The sequence below is a fragment of the Coturnix japonica genome, chromosome 22 (assembly GCF_054131305.1).
Source record: "Coturnix japonica strain WE chromosome 22, WE-NBRP24, whole genome shotgun sequence".
NCBI lineage: Eukaryota > Metazoa > Chordata > Aves > Galliformes > Phasianidae > Coturnix > Coturnix japonica.
The window spans coordinates 7,939,777-7,955,026 of record NC_140684.1 but is presented as its reverse complement, the minus strand read 5'-3'; the positions used below and the strand labels follow the sequence as shown (position 1 = coordinate 7,955,026).

Genomic DNA, 15,250 nt, shown 5'->3' with positions numbered 1-15,250 from the left:
AGAGTCATTTATTAACCACACAGCTCCAGGCAAACAAATGAGGCTGCACACCCCAGTCTGGATAATACCGTGCTGTGGAACTGTTTGAAGCTCTGCAGATTTACTGATAGCAGTGGAAGGCCAGGTTGCAAAGCACAGAGGTAGAGATGTAACGTATGTTTGTCCACCATCTGTCATCCTCTTACCTTTCTTCTAACTGGGTGTTCCTGTGGACCTCTTTCATTAATCATTAACACATGATACTTCCGGATAAGGTCTTTCTCAGAAGCTACTGCAACACTGAGGATTAATTTTATTCATTAATTCATTAATTTTATCCATGAATTCAACCCATCTCTTCACATGACCCAGCTGTGTGCTCAGGTAGCCAAGAAGGATGGTGGTATACTGGCCTGCATGAGAAATATTGTGACCAGTAGGACCAGGAAAGTGATTGTTCCTTTATACGCAGCATCAGGTGAGACCACACCTGTAGTATTGAAACTATGTTCAGCTTTGGGCCCAAGTACAAGAAGTGTTCTGAGTTCGTAAATGGTCTGATGAAGATCACGGTTAACATTTGATATGAAACAAGGCAAAGGATAGGAAAGTTCATCATTGACTTTTCAACTCTGACATAACACAAGCACTGGTTTGAATTTCAAGTACAATTACATTTGCTGGGCTTCACAGGAGCCTTTACTAGTGCACATCAAAATACACATGTTGGGAGAAACTGAGTTTATTAAGACAGTATATTTTAAAATTGGCTCCATTGCCACACAGCTGGCAACCAGGAAAAATAAGGCAATGTGTAAAAAACTTGTTCTCTACCTAGACTGATTTTTCCAATAACTGTCTCCAATAGACCACCCTATGACACTGATTGCAAACATATAAAGCCTGGTTGTTTCAAAAGTCATAGACATAAAATGTAGATGTTGAAATGCCAGCCTCCCTCTATTTCCTTCCAACCTTTTCCTTTCATCTCTTACTGTTTATTTTACTTTTTTCTTTCACGGTACCTTTACTCTCACTGGTGTTTCCTTTCAGTACCTCTCTGTTTCTTCTCAGAATCAAGTGGAGCTTTTAGCATTAATGGCAGAATAAGAGCCAGCAGACAATGAAAAGAAGCTGGGGCAGCAAATTCTGTGAGCATACAAAGCAAAACAGAAAAGAATGATGTGGGTTACTGACACCAGCTTCACACCCTGCATGCTTGGTACCAACCAAGTTGGAATTGTAATTCTCTGAAGTAAAGCCTAGCTCAGTATGTTTTGTTATGTTAGCTTTAAAATGGTTTGAAAGATCTTCTTTTAATCCTTTGCCTCACATACCTTTGCTTTAAATAAAGAGCCCAGTAATGAACCTACCTGTTCATTGATTTTAAGCTGCTAATCAATCATTGTTAGACTACTATTGGGGATCCCACCAAGTGGACTGAATTCACAAAAGAAAGGGAATGCTGCTTATTATTGATTTGCCTTGAGGAGTTTGGGGCATTTTGAGGACATCTCTTGAGACATCTATTCTTGCCACCTTGGAAGATGGAGAAGATTTGCAGAAGAACAGGCTACTAATTACTGAGGAAAGAAAGAACTTTAAGAGTAGCAGACTGATTAACCCAGATGACTGAAAAACCCAAGCACTCAATTTTGTTGTCTTCAACTAAAATATATTAAATGGTTCTTTTTCTTTTTCTTTTTTTTTTTTTTTTTTTTTAATATTCTTTCTATAAAAGATATTAACTAAAATACAGTATTAGAGGACAAGGCTGTTTATATTATATCTATAAAACAGCTGCAGCTCAACCATAGCTGTGTGGCATGGAACATGAAATGAAATAATCTGCAAGATGTAGTGCTGTGAGTCAGATGTGGTTCTCATAAGCCACTGATGGAACACTTCACAAAGCAAGCTGCAGAACAAGGTAAGATGGGATGCTGCCCTGGTCCTCTCTACTGTAAATTGTCCCCTGGTTAAAAAGAAAAGTGTCAGTATAGATATATTCCTCTGGTTTTCATTCATCATTTCTTTGGCTATCTGAGTCCATAGTTTTTGCAAACTTCTCTCGTTGGATCTAATTAGCGTGAAACATACTACAAATTTATCACAGCTTTCCTCACTAATAATTAAGGAAGTTGATAAGACATACAAGAATGTAATTCACTTTCCCTTTGAGGGCAAAAAAAGATGCAATTTTATTATAAAGACAATTTTATTGCCTTAGTATTACATTACAAAAAATGCCTTCCACAGCAGAATACAGTAAGAACAGGGATGAATGTAAACCAAACAAAACAGAAAGTAAATCAACTATGAAACCACTTATTTCAGTACAACAGGGAACAGTAATCCAAGTTTGAAGCAGCTTTTCCTCCTCTGAAAAATGCAGCACTTATTTTCCAGCTTATTGGAGCTCCAGGAATAGGCCAAAGTAATTGCACTGCACTGAGGTTTTGATTCCTTCTTACTCAACATGACCCATATCTTGTCCCCAACGAGGGTGAGTTTGTTGCAGTAGAGGAAAAGCTGTCATGAGAAAGGCTGCAACTTTGACTTGCCAGAGTCAAAAAGTTGCAAAGGATGTTGCTAGCACGGCTTACAAAGTTAAAACAATCCTTTCTCTTTATTTTCTTCTAGTGTTATGAAATAATTGACATTTCTTCCTTCTCTCTGCTCTCATTTAATACATTTATAATGCTTCTGAAGTATTTCATAAATTCCATCCGAACATCTTCAGGATCTTCTTCTAAGTTGGAATGTATCAGTTTCAGCTTGTTCAATGGGTAAGCTTTGAATGCAAGAAAAAAATAGTTAGGCATGTTCCTAAATGCAGCACTCATGATGAATGTCATGGGACAGTTCTTGCTGAAGACATCAGCTGGAATTCAGTAGTATCTGATGTCTCATACCCCAAATGACATATAATGTGAAAACGAAATGCAGCATAGCTTGACAAACAAGAACTTGCTGCTAGTTTAAATTCCTCAAATGTTATAATTAAGACTCAAAGTATTGGCATTGGTCTCACATTCAATTAGGCATAACTGAATAATTCAGCACTGAATTGCATTTTACTACTGAATTGCTAAGAGTTTTGAATTATATCAAAATTAGAGTGGTGTTATGTTAAATATGTATTAATATATTAATACTTATAATAAGAACTTGTTTGAAAACTCTGAGCAACATTCTGTATTCTCACCTAAGGACAGATTTTCTGTGTCCTCTGCACTGCCTGGCTTGTGATGTGCAACGAGGAGACACTGGCTATCGAGCAGTGGCTGCTGCTGCACGAAACACGAGTACCACATTTCGATTTCTTTCAGGTGACTGGGCTGCTCAGGATTGAAGATTATTATTACGCCATGAGAATCCTTCATAAGAGCTGGCCAGCATGTTTCAAACCTTGAAAAAGAGGAGCATGGAAAATGGTAAGACTGATAGCTGGAAAATGGAAACATGCAGTCAAACTTGGCAAAGTTTTCTTCTCCCCACCTCAACAATGTACCTTGGTGGATGCTCCATCCCTGAAGACACTCAAGGTCAGGCTGGATGGAGCTCTGAGCACATGATGGAGCTGTGGGTGTCCCTGTTCACAGATGGCCATTAAAGGTCCCTTCAAACTCATACAATTCTATGACTTTATGATTTCAGTAGCTTTTTGTGAAAATAATGTTAGTGATCTCGCCAATATCTATGATATTCCAAATAAACCTTCTTACTTATTCCTAAAAACTAATCTGTCCAGTTCAGAACTGTAATCCCGGGAAATTAAAGGCCTCCATCATATAAATACATTATTTGAAATCCATTCATGAAATAATTTCAAACAGATAAAGGCAGGGCCTCTGCTTTGCCTCTGATTTCATTTTGAGAACCATGGACTTGTTACATTCAGTCCTTAATCAAAACTAACACAGTCAGCTGGCATCACAGAGAGGGTTACCCAGTATTAAATGCTTTACAATAGAAAGCAATACATATTCATACAGGAGTGAAGAGGTGGGAATATTCCTCATCTCCAAAAGATCATTGCTTTCAGGGTCTTATGCATGAGAACGTTGTGTATACATGATTAATATGAACTGAATAACCCAGAGGAAGTAACAGCAATGCCTGCTTACTTCTGATCACCGCTGCAGTCCCACAGCTCAAATCGACACCCAGCTCCTTTGCTGTTCCCATTTAAGTTCGGCTTCTCATACTCCAGGATCCTGTGAACACAAGCAGGTACATGATATTATCCACCACCTCCTGCAGGTCGGTTCATTCTACACTGTTGTTCTCACCTTACTCCTTGTGTCGGGACATAGCTGCCAATTCCCTCTATGCTCTCTGAAACAAAATTTGCCAACACGGATTTTCCAGACTGATACATGCAAGAAAATAAAAAGACAACCGTATGAATTCAATGCACCAAAGCCACAACGAATGGAATAACACAGGGTTGCTCCCAACACCCTGCCCTCCATTGAGATAACTGCATACAGTCCTGCCCCTCTGCCCCGTCCCACTGAGGCCCCGCCTGGGAAGTGCAGCCCTTTAGGGTCAGTCTCAGTCCCCGATGAGGATACCCAAGGGTTACATGCAGCCCTAAGGACAAGCAGCGGCCTCAGGGCTCTCCCTCACCTCGCAGGGCCCCACCAGCAACACCTTGGCCTTCAACATGGCGGCCGCCCACGCGTGGCCTAGCAACGGGAGGGAGAGAAGGGGGAGAGGGAGGGTGCGCTGCGATTGGCTGTGCTGCCGTCACGTGGTGGAAGGGCTGGGTATAAAGTAGGGCCGGCCGGGGTGATGAGGGCAGTTCAGCGTTGCCGCTGTTGTGTTGCGGTTGTAATAGTTGAGGGGGGAGCGGGTGGTCTGTGAACCCTGTAAACGTGCTTTAAATGGCAGCTAAATCAAACAAAGCAGCCCCGAGCTGCCATCTGGCACACAGCTGTGCCGCTCCGGAGCTGTTTGGTGCCCACGTACAGCCCTGCTATCAGACGAGCTTTCAAACATTGCATTTAAGTGTTCCCATAACATAAATGTTTATTACGGGTTCTAAATGTGAGTCAGGGCTGCTCTGCTCTCGGCTGGGAGCTGGTTCTGTCTGTGTGTTATTGGTTTGTGGGGGTACGTGTGTGAGTCAGGCTGAATTCACAGTGCATGGGGCAGCCTGTCCTTAATGCTCTGTGCTGCTGCGGTATTTCTCGTGTTTCAGACCCAATAAATGGGATGGGTGACCCAGAGGGAAGTGATCAAGGCAGTTCTATTAGCTGGCACATCCACAGGTACATGGAGGGAAATGTGATCTAAAGGGCTGGATTGTGGGCAGCAAATTAGAAGGAAATAATGGACTAAAAATGGGTAAAGCTGGCTGCTGGTGCAGCTGCCCAGAATGCAATAGGGATTGATTTGTAGATGAAGTATCAGATCACATCCTCCTGTGTTTGTATCAGCCACTGAACAAGGAGAGCACAGGTGTGATTTTCAGATCTATTCATGTGCTTTAGGGCTTCAGGTCGCTTTAGAAAGTAGGAATTAAGCTGCCTGTCCGCTTAGGGTGATGTTTTCAAAGCATCTTGATGTTGATGTTACAATCAGCATCTGCCTTAGGAGTTAAAGTTCCGTTAGTTACTGATCCATCGGCTGAAAACTCAATCTGTAATTGAACTGCTTCCAGGCTGTCCTGGTAATGGTCTGTATGTTTTGCATTTATGATATGGCTGCTTTTTCACCATAACGTTTTGGTAGCAAGCAAAAATGATCTCCAGATGATTCTGTGCGGACAGATCCTCCTTCTTCCTTCCAAAGCAATTGCAGGCTATTAATAATATGTTAGTAAAATGATTCTTAGCACTGGAAATGTCTGTGGGAATTCAAACAGAGATGCAGTGATTGCTCTATCATGACATGTGGTGCTTGCTGCTTGAATTGCAGATAAGAGTCTCCAAGTCAGAGGCCCCTCCAAGTCAACACATCCCAATACTCTTATTTTCTGGTTCATAGTATGTGAATCTAGAGAGGAGATTTAGCTCCGGTGGTTTTAACTCTTAAGCTAAAACTGTTTAGGATGCCTCTAATAGATGTCGCTTTTGTTACTCTGAGTTTCTGTGGAGCAACAGTAACACCTAGTGGCTAAACGTGCCAGTCCATTGCCTTCTTTTGTTCCCTCCCTTCAAGAAGTACGAGTTGGAGGGGACTTGGTGTGATTGACAGCTTTGACTTGAGAGGCCAACACTCAGCATCTCCAGGGATTTGCCATTTTCCTTTCAACCCTCCACCACGTTCTGTTTTCTATTAGAAGTGGTAGATGAAATATGAAACTCTTCCTCCCACCTCCCAGCCCCCATCGCTTTTCTGGCTCATGGAGGAGGTTGTTCCAGTCCATCTTGATCTGTAGGTGGGTGGGCTGTGAGTGGCCGGGTCTACAGCTTCCAGCTTGGAGCACTCAGATTTCTGTATAGAATCCAATATTATTTTTTCCTTTTTTTTCCCCTTCTTTTTGGTATGATTAGGATCAAGCAGATCATCCGATGGATCTTGGTGACCTTGGTACATTGGATAACGTGGTGTTAACTTGCTTGCGTTGAGGCAGACCAAACTGATCTGTTCCAAACAGCACTATTTCTAAAGATGTGGTACACAGGATTGTTTGCCATGACCTGCTGGTTTATCAGAAGGAGATCCCCTATAAGAATAGTGTTTGAGAGGAAAGAACCCACAGATGTTCACTGTGTTAGCAGGGGAGCCCTTCAGAGGGTCTTCTCTCCCATAGCAGAGGAAAGCTTCAGTTTTTCCTTGGGGGGAAAAATGAATTAAGCAAAATTATTTCAGATAAAGCATTCATAAAAAGAGCTTCAACTCCATGGGAATTAACGTACGAAGCCATCATGGTTTTGTCATGCTGTCTAATCTTAGGCTTCTGGTTGAGGTATTCTGAATTACCCTTTGGAAGAAGCATCTATTCAGGAGAATCTTCCTTGCCTGATGACAGTCTGGGCTCTTAATTTGTGCTGTGGATGCATTCATCTTCCTCTGATCTTGTGTCACTGCCTGCTCAAAGTAGCAGCACTGCCTCCATACCCATCCCCAGCTTTCAATTTAGTCCTGTACCAATTAGCAAGGAATTCATTTTCAGCTGAAAACTAGTTCGACCCCTCTGAAAAGAAAAGAGAGAGCAGTTTTCAGCTGGAGCAACCATCTGTGCTGCACAAAAACCTGTTGCTAACAGAGAGAAGGTAACAAGGACCTGTGGGGATGTGGTTAAGTGGGACAATGTGGGGTCATTTCTTTCAGCCACTGTAGATATTTGCTGCATTGAAGCAGGCATACAATTACACCATTAGTCAGTCCTCTTAAATTTGGCGTTCTCAATATCTGTTGGTGAGAGCAATGAAAGAGAGATATTGCCTGGTGATGAGGAATGAGGAATATTGTATAGGGATGTGCTGGGTGCTCTTTGCTCATAGAAGAGGGCATAGCAGCTTTATTGAACTGGATAAAACAACCTTGGTGCCTGGGTGGTAAAAATAACAGTTTCATAGGTGGTAAAGAGTACTGGATGACTAAAACAGGGCAAACAAGGGATAACTGTGATTCAAAAGAGCTCATGCAACCTTTTCTATTAGACCCGTATGTTTTTTGTTTTGAATACAAAGTTTCAAAGTAAATTTTGTTTCTCGCTGACAGATGTGTCTGCCACCCCTGTCGGTCTGCAAAGAGCCTGCATTTATTAATAGTCTGATCTATTTATTCACCCAAGGACGGATCCTTAATGCCTTCATAGAAAGCAAACCAAAAAAGCATGTATTGCCTTAGAGGGGCTGCCTTGTGGTCCTAAATGAGAGGACATCCTACTGACAGGAAGGTTTTGTTTTCTCTTGTTTTTTTTTTCTCTGTTTGACTTATGTGTTGCTTTGGAGCTGATGGCCAAAGCCAGGAGTTTCTTAACCCCGCAGTCCTTCCAGGCATTATATTTCTGCTAACATCCTGGGTCAAATCAGCCGTCTTTTCTAACGTCTCACATTCATTTTCATTGCAGACTCAATTAACCCTTGGCAGCTTTCCAGTAGGGACAACAAATTTATACCAGTAATTAGTATCTTTTGTGGGAGTCTGGAACAAGATCTCCAGTCCTTGCAGCTTTGCTTAATGCAGTGATGAATGCTTAACCCTACACCTTCAACACAGAAAGGCTGTAGTCTTGATAACTGTGCCTCAATTCCCTTTGAAGCCTGGGAAACATCTTAAGTTCCTTAGTTTCCTATGCTTGCATCACTTGCAAGCTCTTCACCTGAAAGTTCCTTGCTGATATCTTATAGTTATAAACACTCGTAAGGTTGGCACTTTGGTGTGATCATGGCCTGCCAGTGTGGTCTTGTTACAAATGAAGATCTGTGCATTCCTGCAAGTGGGAGTGGAGTCAGAAGCAGCACGTTGTATCCTGTATTTTAACCACTATGGGGAATGTTTTGGAAGAATAGAAAGATAAATACTGAATGCAATCAACGTGCTCCTATTTACTAGATTATTGATCATGTGGTGTTAAATAGTTCACTATTTCATTGTTCTTCAATCATTTGAAAACTTAAATATTCTTTTGTCATGGATAGTGACGTTGTCTTGAGCTGGGTTGTAAAAATACTGTGCTTCACCTAAGCACAGACTTTTATAGTTTTCATCTTAATTAGCAAGCCCCAGATTTAGATGGATTGATATAATCACTCTTTCCTTCTTTTGCTCCGTAAGTTCAGAAGTATAATCTGTCACTTGTGAGAGTATAAAGAATTGGACTGGAAGCGTTCCAGACACTTTACTGTAAGTGTTCAAAGATTTAATGGAGTACTCAGTCATAAAATCTTTAATTTGAACTAGACCTTTATATTCTCCATTCTTAAATTCACTATTTTTACATCCAGGGGATTTCCTGTTATCCAAGTATATATGGAGGCCCTTTATTTCTGTGTGTGTGTGTGTGTTTCTTAATTCAAATCAAATGTAAATGTCATTTGTAGACTGCACTTAACCTCCTTAGGTTCATATTTCTTATTTAATTGCATTACATTTTAAGGCTTAACACTGTGTATTTACTGCTATTAATAGCATGCCATATTTTAACGAAGCTGATATCTTCTGCAAATATATACAGAACAATGGAGATTGATTATACCGGATCTCTTAAAGAAACTGTATCTCAAAGCCATTTAAAATGAATAAACACAGTGGAGGGTTCCAGTTAATGCAGTTCTTTACATAACACAGCTCCAATATTAAGGAAATGGATGGCTGGGTTATCAAGACTGGTTGCTCTCTTCTTCCCCAGCCAGAGACTGCACCTCGGCTGATCACCAGTGTAACAGCAGTGTGCCTAGCAATGCATTGCAAGCTCTGGTTGTTCTCAGAGCTGTTCCAGAACTGCCTTTTCCAAAGTCCACTCAACTCCCCTGTAAGCTGGCCAGGCTCCTTTCCACCCGACCTACAGCTCAGCTCTTCAAACATCTTGTCAGTCAGCTAAGGGAAGCCTCCGAACATGGAAAATAATTATCTAATTTTCTTGAAACTTCTAAAAAAGGGCAAGTATTACCTAGAGATCATGTACGGAAAATCTGGGACAAATCTAATGTGCTCTGCTCGAAAGCCAGCCAGCTGAACACCTGTTTTCAATGCAAAATAGTGCATCGCCCTACAGCTGGGGCATTGCGTTGGCTTCTTCACAACAATCTTAGAGTTAAACATTCAAGATGTGAATTGAGCCAAAAAAGATTTGCTCTGAGTCACTTCTTTCCAGGCACACAGTGAGGCTGATAGTCTTGTCTTCCCATTTCATTGCATACCAAAAATCTCCTTAGTCTGGTCAAAAAGATTTTATTTCTTTTTTTGGGCAACAGTCAGCTTAAACATTTTGTGCCATTTTACGGACTTTATCAGTTTCTTTCTGCCAAGAAAAGAATGATTTTAGCACTTTAGATGATGTCTCACCTTCATTCTTCTTTTTCTTCTCATTTCATTATTTCTACTACTAATAACATGCTATTTTTTAATCCATTCCTGACAACACCCAATGGAACAAAGCACCAAACCCTGTGATGTAAAGGGCATCGCTGAGAGGTTGCCCAATATCTCCTGTAGATCAGGGATCTGAATCAAATTCCCTACAGCCCACATATCCACCCATCCTGCCTAGGACCTGATGGGATGAGGGGTGATAGACCCCTGTAAGCTCAGGGGATTAATTAGGAGTTGGTTTTGCATCTGTGGAGAGCTTGATCTTTCTTAGGCAGAAGACAAAGCAGGGAAATTAAGAGCTGTGGTGAAAAAGAGATCTGTGAAAGAAGATGAATATTTGAGGAGTACAATTTAAATGTTCCATTTTGGCTCTAGAAATGGAAGTGAGCGAGGAAGGGAGGGAAATCTGCATATAACTTGCTAAATAACGTGCTTAAACTAAAGCTTGTTTGACAAAACCACCCAGAGGCCCTGGAGGAGGGGTGGCTTCTGAATAGCAAGTCAATACCAAGATGTGATATCCATTAGAGACAACAGAGTCCAGTGTGAACACCAAGACTAGCATTAATGTATATGTGCATAGCCAAGCAATACCTGGATCCAGCTGCTTGCAGTGAATTTAGCCTTTAATACCCACAGAGATTCTTTCATGTTTAGCACCTTTGTTGCCTTTTTCTTGCTTCCACAGAGGAATCTGACAGATTCAAGAGAGATTAGGTAGAGAGCTGGCTAAGGAGTGAGACAACACCACTGAGCGGTGCTGAGGCTTACGAATGGAGCAATAGGTTCATAATGGTAAGTGGATAAATCTGGAGAATACTCTCTTCAAACAATCCCTGGAGCTCTCAGCCTAACACGCAGCTGTAGAAAAACAGACCCCCAGCACTGAACAGGATGTTGGGTTGCATTATGGTTAGGACAGGATTTATATCAAAAGAGGTGTTATTGTTCCTACATAAAACACTGGTGAGTTCTGCTTCTGAGTGCTCTTTTCAGTGCTGCTCGCTCTACCTAAGAAAGATGTGCTTAAGGGGATAAAGCATGGAGAATACTAATAACACTGCGCCTTTCAGGTCTGAGTTACAAAGCGGGACAGAAGAGCTTTGGTATTATCTTGTTTAAAAAGTTCTGTGATTCAGCTGGTGATTTTAAAATAATAGAGGGGGTTAATCAGATTGAATCAGACAAAGTCTATGAAAACAAGGAAACTTGATTTGAAAAGCAGGATCTTGAGAAAAGAATGAGGACAGAGAAGGGAGAGGCTCACATGAATGCTTCAGGAAATATGTAATGTCAGCTATTGGTGGGGTCCCTTGAAGCCAGAAGCTTTGGAGCAGAATAAGGTGAAGATAGATCTGGAAGGAAAATATGGCTATGATAGTTGTATTGTGGTTGACTGTTTACCAATAACACAGAGAGATGCTGAAAACCACACCAGGGCAAGCTCTGGAAAACACCTGCAGCACAGAGGAAACAGAGCATCCTACATCCTGAGTGATAAGGTCTGATAGTGCAGGAAGGCATTGAATGGCAAAAATTCTGCAGTGTGAGGACAGATGGCTGTCAAGTCGTGCTCAGTGGCTACACTGCAGAACATGGAAGAATATGGTTGGAAGATACTGAAGGATTTGAGTTGTGGAAGAAAGGCATTCCACGCTCCCAACTTGCCTCTCTGTTCTTCTGTTTCTTGGCTCCACAGGGACACAAACAGGGTTTGGGGCACACCTTGTGTGGGATACAGGAGCTGGGAAGGGTGTGCTTCTCTCTGGTTACATTTTCTTACTTCTTTCATTTACTTTTCCTTTTGTCAGGAAGGGGATGAGCCCATTTCCTCTTGTATGACTTGTACACTGTTAGAAGGAACTCAGACTCCCTTCAGTGGTGGGGAGATTGAGTCAGACAACCTGAGCTATGAGGAGGCTGAGAGAAGCAGTAGGATTTCAGGGCCGCAGTCCAAATCTGAAACGTTCTTTGCTCATGAAAGTCCCCACTTCTCTAATATTCGGAGGGAATCTATGATTCAGGATAAATTTTCAAACCAGCTGAATGCATGGATACCACTGAATACAGATTTCTTATTGCTAATGACTCCATTGAAAATTGCATCCTGACATCCGATAGCTTCTTTCACTGCATGTTTTAAAGTACTTTGTGTTGCTGTGGAACTTCAAGATAGCCCACGGCTTAGAGAGTTTATAAGATCAGTCTTGATGTCCTGTGCAGCATCAAGGAAGCAGGCAGCCCTCAGGGACTGAATAATGCTTAACGAACAGCTAATGATCTTAATTTGAGGATATAGACGTGAAGACCAGCCTTCCAGTGTTTTCTTTAGTGATCTCAGTGATGGCAGAGGGAAAAATGCTTATTAAATCTGCAGATGAGGCAAAGCTGGGACTGGATGCAAGAACACTGGAAGGCAGGATTAAAATTTCAAATGATCTTTGACAAATTGGTGATATGATGTGATTAAAAAAAGGTGAAATTAATTAAGGACAACTGCAGGGCACTACATGTTGGCAGGGAGAAAAGTAAGGCGTGACAAGCTTAAATTGCAATAAAGCAGGCTGAGGTTGGATGTTAAGAAAAACCACCAGTACAAAGAGAGATGCATCAGTACACACTGTCAGAAAACCATGGGAGGTTTCAGAACAAGGCAGACAAATGTGTGCCATGAGCCATCTATATACAATAGATCCTGCCTTCTAGCAGGGAAAAGGAGCAATCAGTCACCTTTTGCAGTCCTTCCTTCCTATTTGTGTCCCCACTCTGGCAGGTGTTAATGCAATAGTCAACCAAAAAGTTCCACAAGGTTTCATTACATAGAACAAAGCTGCTTTTGCTTTGGTCTCATCTTGATACCCACATGAAAAGTGCACTCACAGAATCCAAGGAATAGGGATTTCAGGATTTGCCACGATTTTTTGTGCTCTCTAACAAAAATCTAACTGTTGTTTTCAGCTCAGTACTGACTTCTGTAATACTGAGTGATGTTGAACAGCTGAGATGGCATTACAGCCCTGGATTGGACTTTACTCTTATAGATATGACGATGAGTTTCTACCTTTCTAAGCCACCTTAAGACCTTTCAGAGAATGAATCCCTCTTTTGTTTGATCACACCATTTTCCCCTCCTCAGCTGAACAAAAAGGACAATAAACACTTAGTGTTTCTTTTATCATCTCCACATGCTGCTTGCATGCAGTGTGTGTTTAAAGAGATTATAGATATTGTTATCAATCTTTAAGGTTTTTTATTTTCAAGTCATTTTTAACGTTTGCCAAATGGACTATAGAAAGCTGATAAGTGCTCCAGACCACGTGAAACCTCATGTGCCCACGCATGTCCAATTTATCGGTCTGCTGACATAACAGCTCAAGACCATCACTTGCATAGAAAGCAAGCAGTGTGCAGGAGGAAGGCCCGCTGGGACTGCTTTTTTTATGATAGCAAAGCCAAGCCAATAGAGTTGGTAAACTAAAAACCTGACCTCTGTCTCTGTACAATTTCCTCCCATTGCTTGCATGCTTTGTGGCTTTCCAGCATGCATCCCTGCTTCCTCTATCTTGAACTGAGTTGTGAAATACCTCCAGATAATTTATATGGCCTGATTGTCCAGGCAAGTCTTTAATTAAAATACTTACGCACAGGCATCAAACGTGTAGCTTTATCTTTTGAAATATAGCACGTCTGGTTTGTACGAATTGGGCTGTTCATATTTCATGTGTTCTCTTCTCAAAACTAGTCCCTGTGATAAATTGAAGGAATTATGTTTTTGTTGGCTGTCTTTGTTACCTCCATCACTGCATTTCCAATTTATCAACATAGTTTTGAGAAATTGTTAGAATATGTTGCACTCGTAAGCACCACGGGGAGAAAAAATATCCATTTATTACTGCTATTGTGTTTGATTATATTACGCATATCCAAAGGACTATAAATGAAATGTCATATTTAATTCTCCCCTTACGGTAGACAACATCACCCTTTCTTCTCTCCTTCCAAAAACAGCTCGGAAATTAATTCTTCATTTTCATTTTAAGTCAGTCATATAGAATAGGAGCAAATAGACATTAGGGACAGGGCAGGAGTAATGGAAGCCTGGAGATCCGAGCTCTATTTCTAGCTCTGCCTTTTGCTCTTTACAGCCATCAGCAAAGTCATTTGACCTCCAGCCTCTCGGTTGGTGAAATAGGAATAGAATTAGCTTCTTACAGATGTCTCTAATGATTTGCCAGACTGTGGAGGTGGGTACTGTGGGGAAAAGGGCAGGTGTTCATCCAGGGAGACAGACCCAGCTATTTTCTTAATATCTTGCTGGGGTCTCCTTGCAGCTATGGCATCTTGCAGGGATTGTGCTTCCCCTTTGATAGATAGAGGTCTCTGCCTTTACTGAGCCCCATACGGACACCCTGAAGACACCCAGCAAGGTTTGCTTTCAGTGGTGAATCAAGACTGCCTGTGAATGGCTGTACAGTCGAGGTGCAGGGTGGGTGCTGTGAACTTGCAAAATCTGAAGGGAAAAGCCTTAGAAACACAGTTTTGTGCTCTCAGAAATGAAATCCCTCCATGTGGGTTGGGTTCAGATGAGCTGGCAGTGCAGTTAGTGGGCACAAAGAGCCTGGGTTCCTGCAGAGCTGCTTGCTGTGGGTGCTCTGAAGGACCAGCTACTGTCCATCATCAGACATGGGGTGTTCAGGGGTACTGAACTAAAACTCAGTTGATGCACAAAGAAGGGAGAGAGTTCCTGCTGGCTCCCACCTGGGGACGCTGCCTTAGTGAGGCACCCACATCCTTTCAGAAGCGTGTCTGGAGCTAAATGAGCAGTTTCCTGAGCTCTGTGCTGTCTGGGTGCTTGGCAAGGTGGGGGTCTACCTGAGGTGCTGGCAAAGGGTGCTTATGTCTGATGCCTAAATGAGCAGGATGCCCAGACAGAAGCAGGGATTCGTTTTTCACTGGCTGCCTTGTGAACGAGGCATATCGGAGTATTTATTTCCTTCTTTACCTGTGTAAATGCTGTCACACAAACACAGCAGCAGGCACCAGCTTGGTTGCTTTGGGGTGCAGCGTGTTCTCCTAGAAGTAGCTCTCTCTACATCAGGGAAGCACGGGACCTTATGATCTTCGCTCGCGAGCCGAGCCGGGACACCCCGCAGGGTCTGCGGCGGGGTCTGCAGAGAGGCCTGGCAAGGGTTAACGCCGAAACCCCACGCCCCCTTTGACGGAATCGGGCCAACCTCGCCAAATTTGAAAAGGCATCCGGGGCTGAGAGTGCGCC

The 15,250-nt window shown here is 42.2% G+C and overlaps 1 protein-coding gene and 1 long non-coding RNA gene across 3 annotated transcripts; one reads left to right on the top strand and one right to left on the bottom strand.

Annotated features, from left to right (window-relative positions):
• Window positions 1-2,178: 2,178 nt before the first annotated feature.
• IFT22 (intraflagellar transport 22) lies at window positions 2,179-4,675 on the bottom strand. 2 transcript variants are annotated; one of them, XM_085521723.1, is made up of 6 exons: window positions 4,615-4,666; window positions 4,275-4,354; window positions 4,110-4,199; window positions 3,494-3,574; window positions 3,188-3,390; window positions 2,179-2,773 (listed from the first exon to the last, which is right to left on the bottom strand). In XM_085521723.1, the coding sequence occupies exons 4-6, from the start codon at window positions 3,508-3,510 to the stop codon at window positions 2,625-2,627; spliced, it is 369 nt and encodes a 122-aa protein (XP_085377849.1). In that variant the 5' UTR covers window positions 3,511-3,574; window positions 4,110-4,199; window positions 4,275-4,354; window positions 4,615-4,666; the 3' UTR covers window positions 2,179-2,624. The 2 variants fall into 2 exon arrangements, with proteins under 2 accessions (XP_085377849.1, XP_015736143.1); XM_015880657.3 differs by lacking the exon at window positions 3,494-3,574 and having other exon boundaries at window positions 4,615-4,675.
• LOC107322537 (uncharacterized) lies at window positions 2,630-3,720 on the top strand. The gene is made up of 2 exons (XR_014936385.1): window positions 2,630-2,768; window positions 3,312-3,720. It is a non-coding gene; the product is annotated as an uncharacterized LOC107322537 (long non-coding RNA).
• Window positions 4,676-15,250: the final 10,575 nt, after the last annotated feature.

Bases quoted from the DNA above. Each gene is read 5' to 3' on its own strand.
- IFT22 (XM_015880657.3), bottom strand. From the start codon at position 4,653: ATGTTGAAGGCCAAGGTGTTGCTGGTGGGGCCCTGCGAG. The intron at 4,200-4,274 runs GTGAGAACAACA...TTGTGTTCACAG, and splicing joins GTCCCGACACAAGGAGTAAG to GATCCTGGAGTATGAGAAGC. The intron at 2,774-3,187 runs GTGAGAATACAG...TTGCATTCAAAG, and splicing joins CACAGAAAATCTGTCCTTAG to CTTACCCATTGAACAAGCTG.